Source organism: Engraulis encrasicolus, chromosome 4 (genome assembly GCF_034702125.1).
Source record: "Engraulis encrasicolus isolate BLACKSEA-1 chromosome 4, IST_EnEncr_1.0, whole genome shotgun sequence".
NCBI classification, from domain to species: domain Eukaryota; kingdom Metazoa; phylum Chordata; class Actinopteri; order Clupeiformes; family Engraulidae; genus Engraulis; species Engraulis encrasicolus.
The window spans coordinates 6,686,129-6,701,128 of NC_085860.1; the positions used below are offsets into that span (position 1 = coordinate 6,686,129).

Genomic DNA, 15,000 nt, shown 5'->3' on the forward strand with positions numbered 1-15,000 from the left:
TAACTGTTCATGACTTCCACATGTTATGATGATGATATAGCATGAGACAAACAAAACAGTTTTGCGCTCTTCGTGCCTATAGCAGTTTATCTCGTTAATGTCAGCAGTTTCTCAGGTTGGAAAGCAACAACAGGCCATTAAATCAGGTTATAAATCTGAAATCATTCAATAAGAAGGCTTGCATAGCTTATAGCCCAGACTTGTCTGCATGGTACTGTGAAAGGGTCTGCTGTGCTGATGGTAATGGAGGGTGGCCAATCGAACATCATCTTGTTCACACGTAGGAATGAAGGGGATTAGGGCAGACCTTCTGAGAATTAAACTTTGAGGTGACGTGGTGGTTGACAAGATGTTGTTGATGTTGGACCGTATTGAGCCCACAACGCAACTATCTAGTCATTTCTTTGGAAGAACTGCACTCAAGAGAGTCCTACAAAAAGGATACTCAAGGGGACAGGATTGTTAAAGGATTCAGGAAATGGCATCAAAGACCTTTAGGTAACTGAGGAGGGAAGCATACATAGTTGACATTGGCGTATCACACATACTTCAGGCCCCCCTGCAAGCTACCAAGAATGGGCCCCAAAACGGAAAAAGAGGGCCTAATATCAAGTGGAGGGGGCCCGCTTCTTCAAGTCAAGGGCCCATGTGGGCCCCCCGCCTCATATGGGCCCCCCTGCCTCTCAGGGGCTGCGGGGGTATAGGCTACTTTACGCCCCTGCTTATAGCAAATCTTTAGATGGTTGAACAGAGAATCCCTACCAGCAACACAAGCTCAAGATGTCATATTCCTGGACCCAACCAAGGTGAGCGTTTACAGCCATACTGTATCATGTGTTCAGGCTGCGTCAAGTGAACGCCCACCAAGTGATATACGGGAGTCTTCTGTGGTAAAGAGCAACCAGCTGTGGAGACTTGTGAGGTTGCGAGACCGACCCACGTATATGGACCCTTTGAAGCTATAAGAGATGGGTGGGTTTGTTCCTGGATGTGCTCCACTTCGGCTGGGTGGGTGGAAGCTTGGGTGTGTAGGGTACGTATATACAGGTGTGTTTGGTATATGGACTGTGGCTGCATGTGGGTGGTATCTAAACATTTTGAACTTAAAGGGGATAAAGATAGCCAACCATCCTGTAATTAATCTCTCTCTCTCTCTCTCTCTCTCTCTCTCTCTCTCTCTCTCTCTCTCTCTCTCTCTCTCTCTCTCTCTCTCTCTCTCTCTCTCTCTCTCTCTCTCTCTCTATCTGTCCTCATCTTCTGTTTCTCTTTAGGGGTGTTGTTTGGTGAGCTTGGCTGGGTGGTTGGGAGTTATAGTGTAATGTGGGTTGGATGACATGATTAGGGGGTGGTATTTGTGGGTATGGGTCAACTTGGCAAGCGAGTAGTGCCGTGTGTGTTTTGTGTCTGGATGGTGTGAGCGTGTATGTGTGTGTGTGTGTGTGTGTGTGTGTGTGTGTGTGTGTGTGTGTGTGTGTGTGTGTGTGTGTGTGTGTGTGTGTGTGTGTGTGTGTGTGTGTGTGTGTGTGTGTGTGTGTGTGTGTGTGTGTGTGTGTGTGTGTGTGTGTGTGTGTGTGTGTGATGGTGGGTTGGGGTAGGGATTAACGTGGAGTAAAATGTGTGTGTGTGTGTGTTGACGTGTGTGTGTACGTGTGTACAGTATGTGTGGGGTGTGTACACAGTGTCTGTGTGCATATAGTATGTGTGTGTGTGAGAGAGAGAGAGCAAGAGAGAGGGCATGTACATACAGTACATGTGTCTATGTATTTGTGAATGTGTGTGTGTGTGTGTGCATGTGCATGTGTGTGCATTCGCACACATACATGCGTGTTTATGGGTGTGTGCCTGCACGTGTGGGAATACACGTGTTCCTGTCTGTGTGAGAGGAGAGGGGGTACATCGGTGTTCAGCTCAGATGAAGACATTGTGCATGAGTGGCCATTACGGCATTCACAGAACAGCACGCCAAAGGTCTTAAACGTGTAACTCTGATGCCAGTTAGGCCCCCGTATGCCGCAGCCAAGACCCATAACTTTCCATTAGTCCCGTGAATAAGAGGCCTGACGCTAAAAAGAGCCCTTGTTATATTTACGGTCTCCATGGCGTGCCAGCCGTAAAATATCCAAAAAGTAATATTAGCAGATTATTTATGGGCCAGTTAATTACTCTGTGTTATAGCTAGTTCGTGCCATTACACTTTGCATGAAAGCCTGCTTGGGCGGCATGAAGGCATTTGTGTTTTGTTTATTTATATATGTATTTATGACTTTTTTGCCCTTCTGATGGGTGTACGTACCTGTATTTTCTCTATACAGTGTGTGTTTGTCATTGACTTTCAGTGCAAGGCCTGGCAACCGCAAGGCTTTACAGTGCCAGGTTTGTGTTCATATGGAACTTCCTGAACTTTCTGCCATGGTTGGAGGGACTTACACCACAAAAAAGACATTTTCACTATAGACATTCAGCGACCGCGAGTTAAATGCAGTTCTACAAAAACAACCACTCGACAATGACTTAATAGGTAATATGGGAAGGGGGGGTTCCTCTGTTGGCACGAAGACATTCAACTTCCAACTGGAGCGATGTGTTCAGGTTTCAGACATGAGGTCTGGAGTGTCACTGATCCATGTCTTCAATTTGAGGGAACTGTAAGCGCTTGTCACCAGCAATGAGGCCTAATGTATGTCGACGATGTCTACCCCAAGTTGGTTTAGCCAGGTGCAAATTACTTTTCAGCATGGTCACCAACTCGAAACAGGGAACAACCGCTGAGGGCTTGTCACCATGAGTGAAGACTTTAAGTGCTTACAACACATAAAGCTTTCACAGATGCTATAGTGGGCAAAACATTATTCCAACTCATAATAAAAGGGCGAGCTAAAGTGTGAATTAACATTTTACAGCATGACTTGAGCCCGGTAGGCCTACGTGAATTGTAAGCTTGAATTTATGTACCATTGACGATTTTCTGAAGTTCAACTTCTAACAGCTTGGAGAGACAGGGAAAGCAAACACATGTCTATTGGGCAGACAGAAAAAGAGACAGTGATTAATCTAGCTTGTACATACACTCACTGCAAGTAAAGGACAGAGGGACAAGGACTTTTGTCAGGGAGTGTTAAGGGAAGTATAATCCTCAGTCCAATTTCCACTGCCTCAGCTTATCTTGGCTGAACTTGATTTTGGTACCAGTTGTATCATTTTCCATTACCAAAAAAATAAACCATTAATGTAACTAGTTGCTTTAGTGATAGGGTTACGTCAATGATAGTCATGACTTCAGTACACTTGGATCCTCAACAGAAGTGGCACCAAAAATAGAGGGCAATTACCACACCACATAGTTTTTTCCAATGGAAATTGACTAAGAAGGAAGCCAGTCAGAATGAATCAATACAAGGGGAACTGGACGTACAAGTGAAATGGAAAGGAATTCAACAGAACTTGACATCAACCATAACCATAGATATGAACACTACAGCGTTTAGCACTCCTTTGTATCGGAACGCATGGTTGAAGTCTAGGTAGGCCTAGTACGTATATTGCTGTCATGTGCCATCATTCTATGAGAAGTCAATACGTACATTCAGCCCCGCCGACAGGGGGGGACTAAAGGGCTTTTTGTCCCGGGCCCTGGGAATTCTGGAATAGAGGGGGGCCCATAACTGGGCCCCCATGACGTTGGGCTCAATTATGATACGTTCACTTCAAAATGTGTTGTTTTTTTAGGGTAGAAAAGTGCTTTATTTGCATTCAAACAATTACTTATAGATGTTTGTCTTCATTGCCCTTGAAAAAACGGCCAATAACCCCCTATCACCCCTATTCCAAAATGGATTGGTCTTTCTAGAAAAAAGACGACAGCATTCGATAAGTGGTCAGTGTGCGCGAGCCAGTTAGTAAACATGCACAAGTCAGGAGCGCAGAAAAAGAAGGAAAAACGAAAAAAGGCTGAGGGGTTCTCTGGCTAAATATTTCAGGAAAGACTGGAATGATGTAGCAGGCACCAGTAAAAGCAGCTGTGCAGCAGATCCAGGTAAGACACGGCAAACTTTTTCCAGCCCCGTCGTCAAGTAGCCTAACATTGGCACAGGAGGCCGTGAGCAAGTCACACGGGATTCAGTATCAGAGAGACAGGGGGTATCGAATAATTTGATTACCACAACGGCTTAATAACAATGTGTTTCATGCGCCTATGTAATTGAATCTATGAATATGCGCATTACTATTATTATGTGTCCAAATCAAAAGTTTCAGGCAGGCACGCGCACGCCAATCAGGCTGAATTGATATGAGAATCATCCCCGGTCAGCTGAATTACAGCCAGTGTAACTCGACTCTGGTTTAAACTTATTTGGTTTAAAATAAGCCAGTGGCATGTCAACGTGTGAAATTGACATTTAGATAGCCTAGAATTTAATGTAACGAATGGGTTATAACGGTGTCGTTTTGGGGTAACCTGTTATACATCCAATACATTTAGGCTGGTTTATCAGGCTAGTAATCTGTAACTTTCGGTTCTGATTGCGGTGAACTTGACACTCGCAAGATGAATGTGCTCCGCCTTGTTCCCCTCTCTGGAAGTTCAGTGGACATACACGCGTCCTTGACATGATTCCCCTTGGTCAAGTGAAAATGGTCGATGTGATGAAAAATGTGCTATTCATGAGCTTAAGTAATACAATAGCGTGGATTTTATTGTGATAGCATTTTGAAAACCATAACTCCACTCAGTCCATATCCGTAAGGTTGTAAATAAGTTTTTGTTTATCCGTTATAAATGGGCTTGTCATCCCGACGTGGTGTGTTTTGGAGCTGCACAAGGGAATTACGTGGTTGTGGTTGGGCGTTTGACTATTTTGTATAGGGACCGTCAGGGATGAGGGGGTGGGGGGCTTTTTTGGTGTTGGGAGGGGGGGCCCATTGAGAAAATTTTGTCCCGGGCCCAGCCAAACCTGTCAGCGGCCCTGCGTACATTATCCTGATAGGTGGCGGTAACATCTATGAGAACTATTCAGGATACAGACCCAAGATGGCGGTGCCCAGGGTTGAGACACCCTAAAAGGGTGAACACAGCAGTATTCATTTCTGGTCAACTACGAGTTTCTTGTTGTTACACCACGGTGTTTAAGGCAGTGTTTTGGTGAGTTGCCTGCCCACCTGAGGTCGATGGTGTAGGGTCGGTCTACCTGGATGGTCCACTCACAGCGGGCGTTGTTGGGGTAGGCCTCCAGCACTATGTGGCCCTGCCTCTTTCTCAGCACACCACCACATTCTGCCATGGAACAAAGGAGGGCACAGCAGACAGACAGAAAAGCAGACAGACAGACAGACAGACAGACAGACAGACAGACAGACAGAAAAATGGACAGACAGACAGACAGACAGACAGACAGACAGAGAAACAGACCTATTGTGTTCATTATGTCTTCTTGTTCAATGTATACATTAGTTTCCTTTTGTGTTAGACATGTGAAATGTAAAGGGAAATACTTTTGCCGTCTGAGATAAAAGAAAACTCATGACTGGACAGACAGACAGATCCACGCCATCACTCAACAGCAGGAAGTGTGCGATCCCACCAATCAGACAGATAATAAACAGGTAAAGGGCATTCAGCCCGCAGGTGTACCCACTTATCTCACCTCTTGACAGCTCAGAGGATTTGCATATAGCCATGAAATAAAGTGATGCCAACAGATGATAACGGATTTGCTCGCTGCGGAAAATGCAGACTTGTTGACACATGGCGCTGCCTCACTTTCATCCGGTTATTTACATTTTCAGCCTATCATGCCCTGGGGGTGTTATGAGCTACAGTATTACTGTCCTAAATTGGTGTCGATTTTAAATTGTGTTTCTTGAAAAGCAACCACTTTTCACTGATGGGCAAGTCATGTTTGAGAAAAGAAATAAACACAAACACTGTTTATGTAGTTACGAGGCCTATGGTGTCAAACATCCAACATTATGATGAATGAGCTAATCCTTGTGTCACAATTTGCTGAGATCCACTAAATGCATGCCAAGTAATTTGAATATTAAGAGTCTACCACTACACATATTGTGAGCCACAATAACAAAACAACTAAACATGTGGGAGGTGGGAAGTGTTGTCTTTGCTGTCTAAATGTCAGAGTGGTTATATTTTATTATAATGCTGCAACCAGGAAAGAACAGAACTCACTCATGCAGTCTCCACCGGACCACCCAGGGCGGCACTCCGAGCAGTACTTCCCCCGTATATAGAAGTCGTCTCTGGGCCCCCACGTCCCGTTGTGGCATCGCTTGCAGTTCTCAAAAATGCTGCAGCCTATGAAAAGGGGTTCACCCAGTAAAGAGGGAGAGAGAGAGAGAGAGAGAGAGAGAGAGAGAGAGAGAGAGAGAGAGAGAGAGAGAGAGAGAGAGAGAGAGAGAGAGAGAGAGAGAGTTAGATATTTACTGTCAAACTCTCATCTACCAATCATACATTCCTAAAGCAGCCCTTTTCAAGGACAGCAAAACAGCAAGGCATAACAAAAAACAGATAGGATGAGAGGGAGAGAGAGAGAGAGAGAGAGAGAGAGAGAGAGAGAGAGAGAGAGAGAGAGAGAGAGAGAGAGACGCATTCAGTACAGTAGTTTGAAAATTTGTGCGCCAAACGACCAGCCCCTTGTCTGCCATGTGCAGCCCCGTAGCTCTTCTGTCTTCCTGTTAAAATGGGAACTGCTAAAGTCATCAGGCCCTGCTCCACACCAGCCCGCAGGAAACAGGCCTCCACATTGAGGCCTAACATGCTCACCAAGGAAACGAGACATGGCAGGCAGGCAGGCAGGTAGGCAGGGACAGACTTGTGTCTGATGTTAGATGTCAAGGTGCAGTACTGTACACATTGGGTACTTCTGGAGTATTATCCAGTCTCTCTGGTACAGCATTTCTAAATCTCTAGTTGCAAAACTGCTCCTTTCAGGCTTTTGGCACCTAAAACATCCTTTATGTTACTTTTGTTTAGGAAAGTGCTTTATTTTATTTTTTTTAAATGCTTTGGTACAGTAGCTGCGTAATTGTTTGTCAAAAGTTGCTGCACCATGGACAAGCAACTGTTGTACACTTGTAAAGGAGACAGTCGTACTACCACTTCTCTAGTCAGAATGGACTACCAAGCAATTCGTGCCTTAGTATCCACAAGTGCCGCTGTAAGGCATAGACAACTCGAACATGACCTGAATACAGACAGACAGACACACAGAGAGACACACAGACAGACGGACAGACACACACAAGATATACAAGAGAGTCTTCAGATTTACGAGGGGGGATTTTTAAGAGAACTCGCTGTAAAGACACATCTCCAGGTATGCATTTGATTATGAACAGCTGTTAGTAAGTATTGTGTGTGTGTGCAGTGTAGGTGTGTGTATGTGCCAGTGTGTGTGTGTGCGTGTATGTGCGCATATGTGTGTGTGTGTGTGTGTGTGTGTGTGTGTGCGTGTATGTGCGTGTGTGTGTGTGTGTATGTGCGTGTGTGTGCATGTGTGTATGTAACCGTGTGTGTATGTATGTGTGTGTGTGTGTAACCGTGTATGTGTCTTTCTGTGTAGTGTGTATTTATACCATAGGTGTGCGTGTCGTGTGTAAGTATGTGTTCTCCTTTAGCATTCAGGCTGTGAAATCATGAGAATGTTCCGATTCCAGGTGGTTGGAGGGTAAAAGCGTGGTGCATGTGAGAACATCTCGTGTAAACCTTGACATGATGGGCTATAAGACTCCAGCTGCGTCCTCTCACTCCTGTTTCAGTAAAACAAAAACCAGGAAACTGCAATTACAGCCTTAAATCACTGAGAAACAATGTACAAGTGAGGCCTCATTAAGAAACCTGCCGAAAGCAAATCTGTAGCAGGAGAACTATTGGAGTATCGAAAGCAGGTATGTAGGTGAAATACCTTTTGCAGGAGTTTTACACAGTGTACGTGAGTGTGTGTGGCGGGTTTGATTTGAGAGTGAGACCTGCCATGAGAAATGCTGTACTGTACATGAGGCAGAGAGAGTGAGAGTGAGAGTGAGAGAGAGAGAGAGAGAGAGAGAGAGAGAGAGAGAGAGAGCGAGCACATATGTAGCCTACATGTACAGTTATGTGCAGTGCTTGTGCAGGTGCGTTTGTGTGTGTATTTACCTGGGTGTATGATGCAGGGGTCACACTCATTGATGGCATTGCGGCAGCATGGCACGGCGTAGCCCACGGGTGTCCCCGCCACAGGGCACTTGCAGCGGATCAGCTCGTACTCACAGCAGCCCCGGCACATGGAGCCCCACTCTGGACTTGGGCACTGGGGATACAGCCACCTGTAGTCTGGCACACATAAATGCACGGTCACAAATACACATGGGTTAAAAACACACAAAACTGAATACACACAAGACAAATATAGGCATGTATGCACATACAGACACACATATTAGAACACATACGTAGTGTATACACCAAAAATATTCGTGCACAGTCACATGGATAAACACACTGCAACCCCCCCTCCACACACACACACACACACACACACACACACACACACACACACACACACACACAGACACACACACACACACACACACACACACACACACACACACACACACACACACACACACACACACACACACACACACACACACACACACACACAGATTATTCAAGCCAAGCCAAGTGGGGCAACCAGAAGAGATCACAATAACCACTTCTTGCATCCACAAGAGTTCCAAAACATATGTGGACAAATTGAACACAGAACCAATCTCAAGAGAAGTCATGTGTGACCCAAAAACAAGCCAAACCCCTTTGTCAACAAATCAATCTTGAATTGGTGAAGCCTGAAAGAAAGAAACCAACAAACAGCGGGGAGCATTCCCCAACTTCGTTTTATTGCAGCGTTGACAAACTAGCATGCTTCACGTCTTTGGTATTATTCTGTGAAGGTTAAGGTTAATAGTAGTTGTGCATCTCTTGCCAGCAAGCCAATTCCAATGCCAAAACGCCTCTTATTCTCTCTTCGTCAGTCAAGATTCAAACCCCTTCAAACCCAGAGCCTCTAATATTATCTTACTGTCAACAAAATCGTAATCACCAAGTCTTACTTTAATCTGTTACTTAAGACTATCTGTAATACTGTGGCAATGTTGTTGTGTTGTGTATGAGCAAAGAGTGAGGAGGCCCGTTGACAGGCCTATCTTCCTTGCGAGGCTACAGGTTCATCTGGTAGTAGCTCTGCATTCCTAGCCTGTGCTGTACGTGTGCCAATGCTTCTTTTGTCTTTGTCAACTTATAGTGCATGATAACCAATTACCTTATAACAGCCTGCCACAGGAATGCAACTTAAGTGTGGGTGGGAACGATTAGTGTGCTGTGCTCGTTCCAGGCTCCTCCAGCACCTCATAAAGACAGGAGTTTTAAAGTGTTTGTGCAGATGTGAACCAAACAGCAGAGATGGCTGCTGAGTATTTTTTGGGAAGAGAACAAGCCCTTTGCCCTCTTCTGTCACCACTCATTCTCCTCCCTTTGGTAACACAGATGGAAAGTATGCCAGTAGCAGGATGCTCTCCTGCTGATCTTCCACATCTTAGCAAAGAGCAATGTTGAAGGTCAATCTGAAGAGGTCTTGTATCTCTTTGGCCATCTGTCAGCATTATACCTGTATATTTGATGCCCTGAAATGAAATCCCTTGTTGTTAACAAGATGAATTCAAGAGGGGAAACATCCTGAAAGCCTTGAGTGGTTGACATACCAATGTATAACCAACCAGGTCTTTCTTTAAAGTCCAGAGTCGGTTTCTAATTTGGGACCTTACACACAATTCCAGCCTTACAGACACACACTTCTCCAAGTGACCTAAGCACTGAACTAATTAGTTGAGGCAGTAGCATATCATTTAGAGGTGTCAGGACTCAGGGGAGCTTTGAGGTTATTCTCCAAGCTGTGCAAGCTGGCGTCCATTATAGTAATATGGAGGCGGGTGACACGCTTAACACCGCAAAAGCTGCAGAGGCGGAAACAATTAGCATGGCAAAAGCTGCTTTTGTGGAGGTAATTGAAGTAATCGAAAAGACAACAATCTGCTTTTGGCATGAAAAGCGTTGTAAAAAGAAGTTCAACTGCAGCTCATTGTAATGAGCTACGTATGACGCGATTCGGTGACCACCAACTGGAATGATGACATGCCCCAAAACATGAGCTTCAGTTCAGTTAGTTGCTTCCCCTTGATTAAAAGGTTTCCCCTTTTGTCACTTTTTCTCTGTACAGTGCAGAATGATTATACAGCCATTCTACATCCCCGTTCAGTCACATACGTACTGTATTCGGTCTGTATTTAGAGACTGGTCAAACACCTCTGGAAGACCTCTGGAAGACCTCTGTCAGAGGGGCACTTTCGTCGCACAAGTTCACAGTTGTTCTCCTGAGCCTACTGTTAGCCCATGCTTACTTACAACCATTTACGCTTGAGCGCAAATGAACAACAGCTGTGGTGGTCATCCACTGACCCACAGGCAGCACTGCATCACCCAGTTGGCCCAAACACTCAAAGACAGCGGAATGAATAAAAAGTCATGAATCTCGTAAATTCATCCAGACAATGGGACCACTGCAGTCCGTGACCAATTAGATCAGACAGGCCTCGAGCAATGCTCTTACAGTGCGCCATTCAGCCACCCCATGAGTCAGCATGTCTCTTTGTCTCTGTCTGTCTGTCTGTTAGGTGCATCTGTTACAGGAGGAGAGAAGTGCCGTACACTCTCGAGTTGAAGAAACAAGTTTTTAATGTGACAACGTTTCGGCCTGTCGGCCTTCCTCAGGTCACGTGCATCTGTTACACCACATAGGCCTACTAAGTCTCCTACAACTTTCAGGAGTCTCCCTGAACATTGAGTCCTGGAGGTCATATCAAATCTCCTGCAATGTGTGCTAATGTCTTTATCTAATCAGGGAACGTGGCAGATGTACAGTAGCAAGTGACAGAGAGATGATGACAGAATGAGAGATGATAACAGTGGTGGAAGACTGATTCTCACAGACATTTCTTCTTTGCGTAATTCTAGAGTCAGCATGTTAGACCTCAGTCAGCCATCTAGCCAGTCAGTGAGTTACGCAGGCATTCAGGTAGCTACTTTGGCATTCAGTCGGGCACTCAGTCACTTGCTATGCAAGGAGTTACTTAGGAAGTTGGTCGCTCAGTCAGTCAGATAAATCAGTCACTCAGCCAGCCAGCCAGTCAGGTGGTGAGTCAGTCAGTTCATCAGTCCATCAATCGGTCTCTCAGGTATGAAGGCATGCACACATGAAAGCAAATGTGTTTCCTGATGGAGGGGCCATTTTTTTCTTTATCGATGTAATAGAGTGTGCCGAGCAGTTGGGGTAGTCAGCCAAAATGATGAGCAAAGTCAGGGAAAATTCTCGTGCAAAAATATTCTTTTTATTTTTCTTACCGGCATATGATTTAAAAGACTTGACAAACAAAACACTGAAGCAAAAACGGACAAAACAAAAAGACAGGGACAAGGCCCACAAAGCTAGGCTTACAAAAGTCTCAATCACAGACCTGAGATGGCAGAGCTCACGTCAGTGCGTCCTCTCGCTACAGAGGCGATTCTCTACTGACTCTCGCAGCCCATATTTAAAAGACTTGCGTCAGTCATAATGCTGATTAAAACAATCAACTAAACAAAGCATGATTTAACATTTCCAAACATTTCCCCTGCATGCATTACAAAATACCAATGATACACAGTAGCTACATATTACACAAAATACTTAGAACAGTTTTTAAAATAATATTACTCCTGCTCCAATTAACTATTGCCGCGCACCACGGGCGGAGCCTTTAAAAGACTCGGCTGACCTGCGCTCTGTTTGATCACACGCATCCGGAAGACTGCAACAGGTAAAATGGCTACACACATCTCCACATACAATAATGATAGTTAACTATAGCAAGAAAGATTCTGATGATAAAATTGTGCGCACTAAGAAGAACCATTACATTGCTATTGCTTACCAATAAAGTTATGAAGTATCGCCATAGCGATTTACTCTGTGTTGCGTCTTTTGTTCTCATGTTAAACACGTGTTCAAACAAACATTTCACATTTTAAACAGAGACGGTGTACCAAGATACCCAAGTACCCGAACCCCCAAACATGGCTAAATGCCCACAGAAAACCAACAGCAAATGCATACAACACATCTTGTATTTTTAATGTCCACTGAAACTGTGTTTGACCGTTCACTTTGAACCATTGAAAGAATGCGCAGCGGAGGAAACCGCTGTTACAGTGGCAGACGCGTCGCGCTCTGTCACAATCGAATGCTGAATCTGAGCACATTGAAGGTACACATCTGGCATAGGGGATATGGTTCGGGGGGAAAGCGCAGCTCTCTTCAGCACACCAAGGGCAGGGAGTCTTTGTGCGATAGACTTTTGTGGTCGCATTCTTGGTCAGAGTAGCGTCTTGCGGCTCTCTATAAGCTGCCCATGTTAGTACATGTTTGCACGCACGCCAATGTTGAGTGACCCAGACTAACCCATTAATAAAGCCAGCCAATCACCACTCCACTAACAGTTTGGATAGGGAACCGGGTGATGTCATTGGCTGTCTATTGTCGCTCACCAGACAGCATCTTTTACAGACTAAACATATCAGCATGAAGCAGCACGAGTGGCGAAGTGTGTGTGTGTGTGTGTGTATGTGCTTGTGTGTGTGTGAGTGTTCGCGCGTGTGTGTGTGTTTGCGCGCGCGCGTGCGCGCTCGTGTGTGTGTGGTATTACACATTCTATGGTGTGTGTGGGTACGTGCGTGTGTGTGTTTGTGTGTGTATGTGTGAATGCGTGTGTCTGTTTAGTTTAAGGATAAGGTAATGGCACTTCCATTAAGGGCTGTCAGACAGCACCTGTGTCCCCATGCAAGAGAAGACACGTCTGCAGACACTGCTCTTGTTGCTGGTGCATGTCTTCACACAACCCAGACACTGTGTGCGTGCATGTGTGTGTTCGTGTGTGTGTGTGTGTGTGTGTGTGTGTGTGTGTGTGTGTGTGTGTGTGTGTGTGTGTGTGTGTGTGTGTGTGTGTGTGTGTGTGTGTGTGTCTGCATGGGTGCGCATGTGTGTGTGTTTTGGTGTGTGTGTGTGGTTTGGTGTGTGCGCGTGTGTGTGCCTGTCTGTGTCTGTGTATGTCTTTTCATACGTGTGCCTGTGTGTGTGTGTGTGTGTGTGTGTGTGTGTGTTTGTGTGTGTGTGTGTGTGTGTGTGTGTGTGTGTGTGTGTGTGTGTGTGTGTGTGTGTGTGTGTGTGTGTGTGTTTCAGTGTGCGTGTCTGTGTATGTCTTTTCATGCGTCTGTGTGTGTGTGTGTGTGTGTGTGTGTGTGTGTGTGTGTGGGTACGTGTGTGTGTGCGTGTGCGTGTCTGTGTATGTCTTTTCATGCACAGTAGCACTGGTCCTGTCAGTGTGGAGTGATGAGAGGCACAGAGAGGCTGTGTGTTGGGATTTGCTTTTTTTAAACATCCCAAACATCTGACCTTCCCTCCCGAAACTGCTGACACAGAGCTATTCTGTTCAAATCTTGTTAAATAAACTCCTCTTTCAAGACTGAACTCCATCAAAAACAGATTGTTTTCCACTGAACCAGTCATGCCGCAAGACTTCTTAACACAAACTTCTTACATAAACCACCAAAAACTGAAGAAAAGGTTAAAACATATTTCAAACATATCTCCCTGTTCACATTATCTTCCCTCTCACATGTAACTAATGGACTTTTCTGGTTTCAGATGTACCATATTCCCTCTACACAGTTTTTGGTTATATAAGAGAGAAAGGGAGAAGAGGGAAAGGAGCGCTGGGATCACTCACATAAATCATACAGGTATGCAAAAGAAAGTAATTCCTACAGCGATACATCTAAGTTGCGCAGCCAGCTAGAAGGCTGCTGAAGCTCAAGTCAGCGCCATGACCGAGTGGAGAGCATACGGGTGGAGAAAGTGTGCGTGTTCTGCTGGAAGGAAAGTTGGGACTCTGGGATGGTTTGAGGAATTGATCGTGCGTGGAGGAGCAGCTCGCGTCCCTGTCGTGTCTGGGTGGGGAAATGTGGCAAAATCATTTGGCCTTGGCCTCATCCAACTCAATACTCCACTCCTATTAAAAACAGAATTTGAGGCTCATTCTTTATTTTCATCTCGCCTTCATTTCTCTGAGAGAGAAACTTGCAGAAATGACATAATGTGTGGAAAGCCCCTATTGTGCCGCTGACCAAAGCCACAAAGTATGTGTCTCAATCTTGCCCTCCGCCCGCATGCATGCCTGCATGCCTGCCCGACTGTCCCTGTCTCGAAGGCCAATTGGCTCTAAATGCTGTGCTCTCCAAATGGCTCTGTGGTGGTTTACTGTGACAGTTGTGGTTGGTGTTTGAGTTTGAGTTTGGTCGGTGAATGAGTTCAGGGTTGTGTGTTGTGTGTGTTGGTGTGTGATGCGCTATGCTGTTGATTGCTGTGTGGTGTGATGTCGTGTTGCATGCTGAGGTGGTTTACCGGGACAGTCCTGAGTGGGTGGGTTAGTAAGTTTCATTACATTAGATGACATTACATAACGCTTAGCTAATGCTTTCATCCAAAGCAACTATTACAGGGTATTGGTTCCCGGAGCAATGTGGCTGTGGAAGGAGGAAGGGATTGGTAAGGGAGGGGATTGAACCTGCAACCCTGTGATCTACAGTCCAACTCCAAAACCATTACACCACCATTGCAGCCACCCGTGATATCAGGGGTTGTGTTGGTGTGTGGGGACTCCTGGGTGTCAGGGTGTTTTCACTGCGGTTCTACAGGCATGTGTAATGGTGATGATGTGATGTTTTGAGGGAAATGTCTTAAAGACTGTGTCCGCAAAGCTTAGTGGGTTTGGCTGAATGCGGATCGTTCAACCGCTGTACACACATAACTGTGATAAAATTCGGTATTTTTATTACCACATTACTGAAATATTTGGTGT

The 15,000-nt window shown here is 45.4% G+C and overlaps 1 protein-coding gene across 1 annotated transcript in view; it reads right to left on the reverse strand.

The window, feature by feature from the left end:
• pamr1b (peptidase domain containing associated with muscle regeneration 1b) overlaps positions 1-15,000 on the reverse strand; it is a 56,632-nt gene that overhangs the window by 27,167 nt on the left and 14,465 nt on the right. Inside the window, exons 2-4 of the mRNA XM_063196596.1 lie at positions 8,150-8,326; positions 6,185-6,310; positions 5,158-5,272 (exon numbers count right to left, since the gene is read on the reverse strand). Of these exons, the coding sequence (XP_063052666.1) occupies positions 5,158-5,272; positions 6,185-6,310; positions 8,150-8,326 (418 nt within the window). The remainder of the gene's footprint in view (positions 1-5,157; positions 5,273-6,184; positions 6,311-8,149; positions 8,327-15,000) is intronic.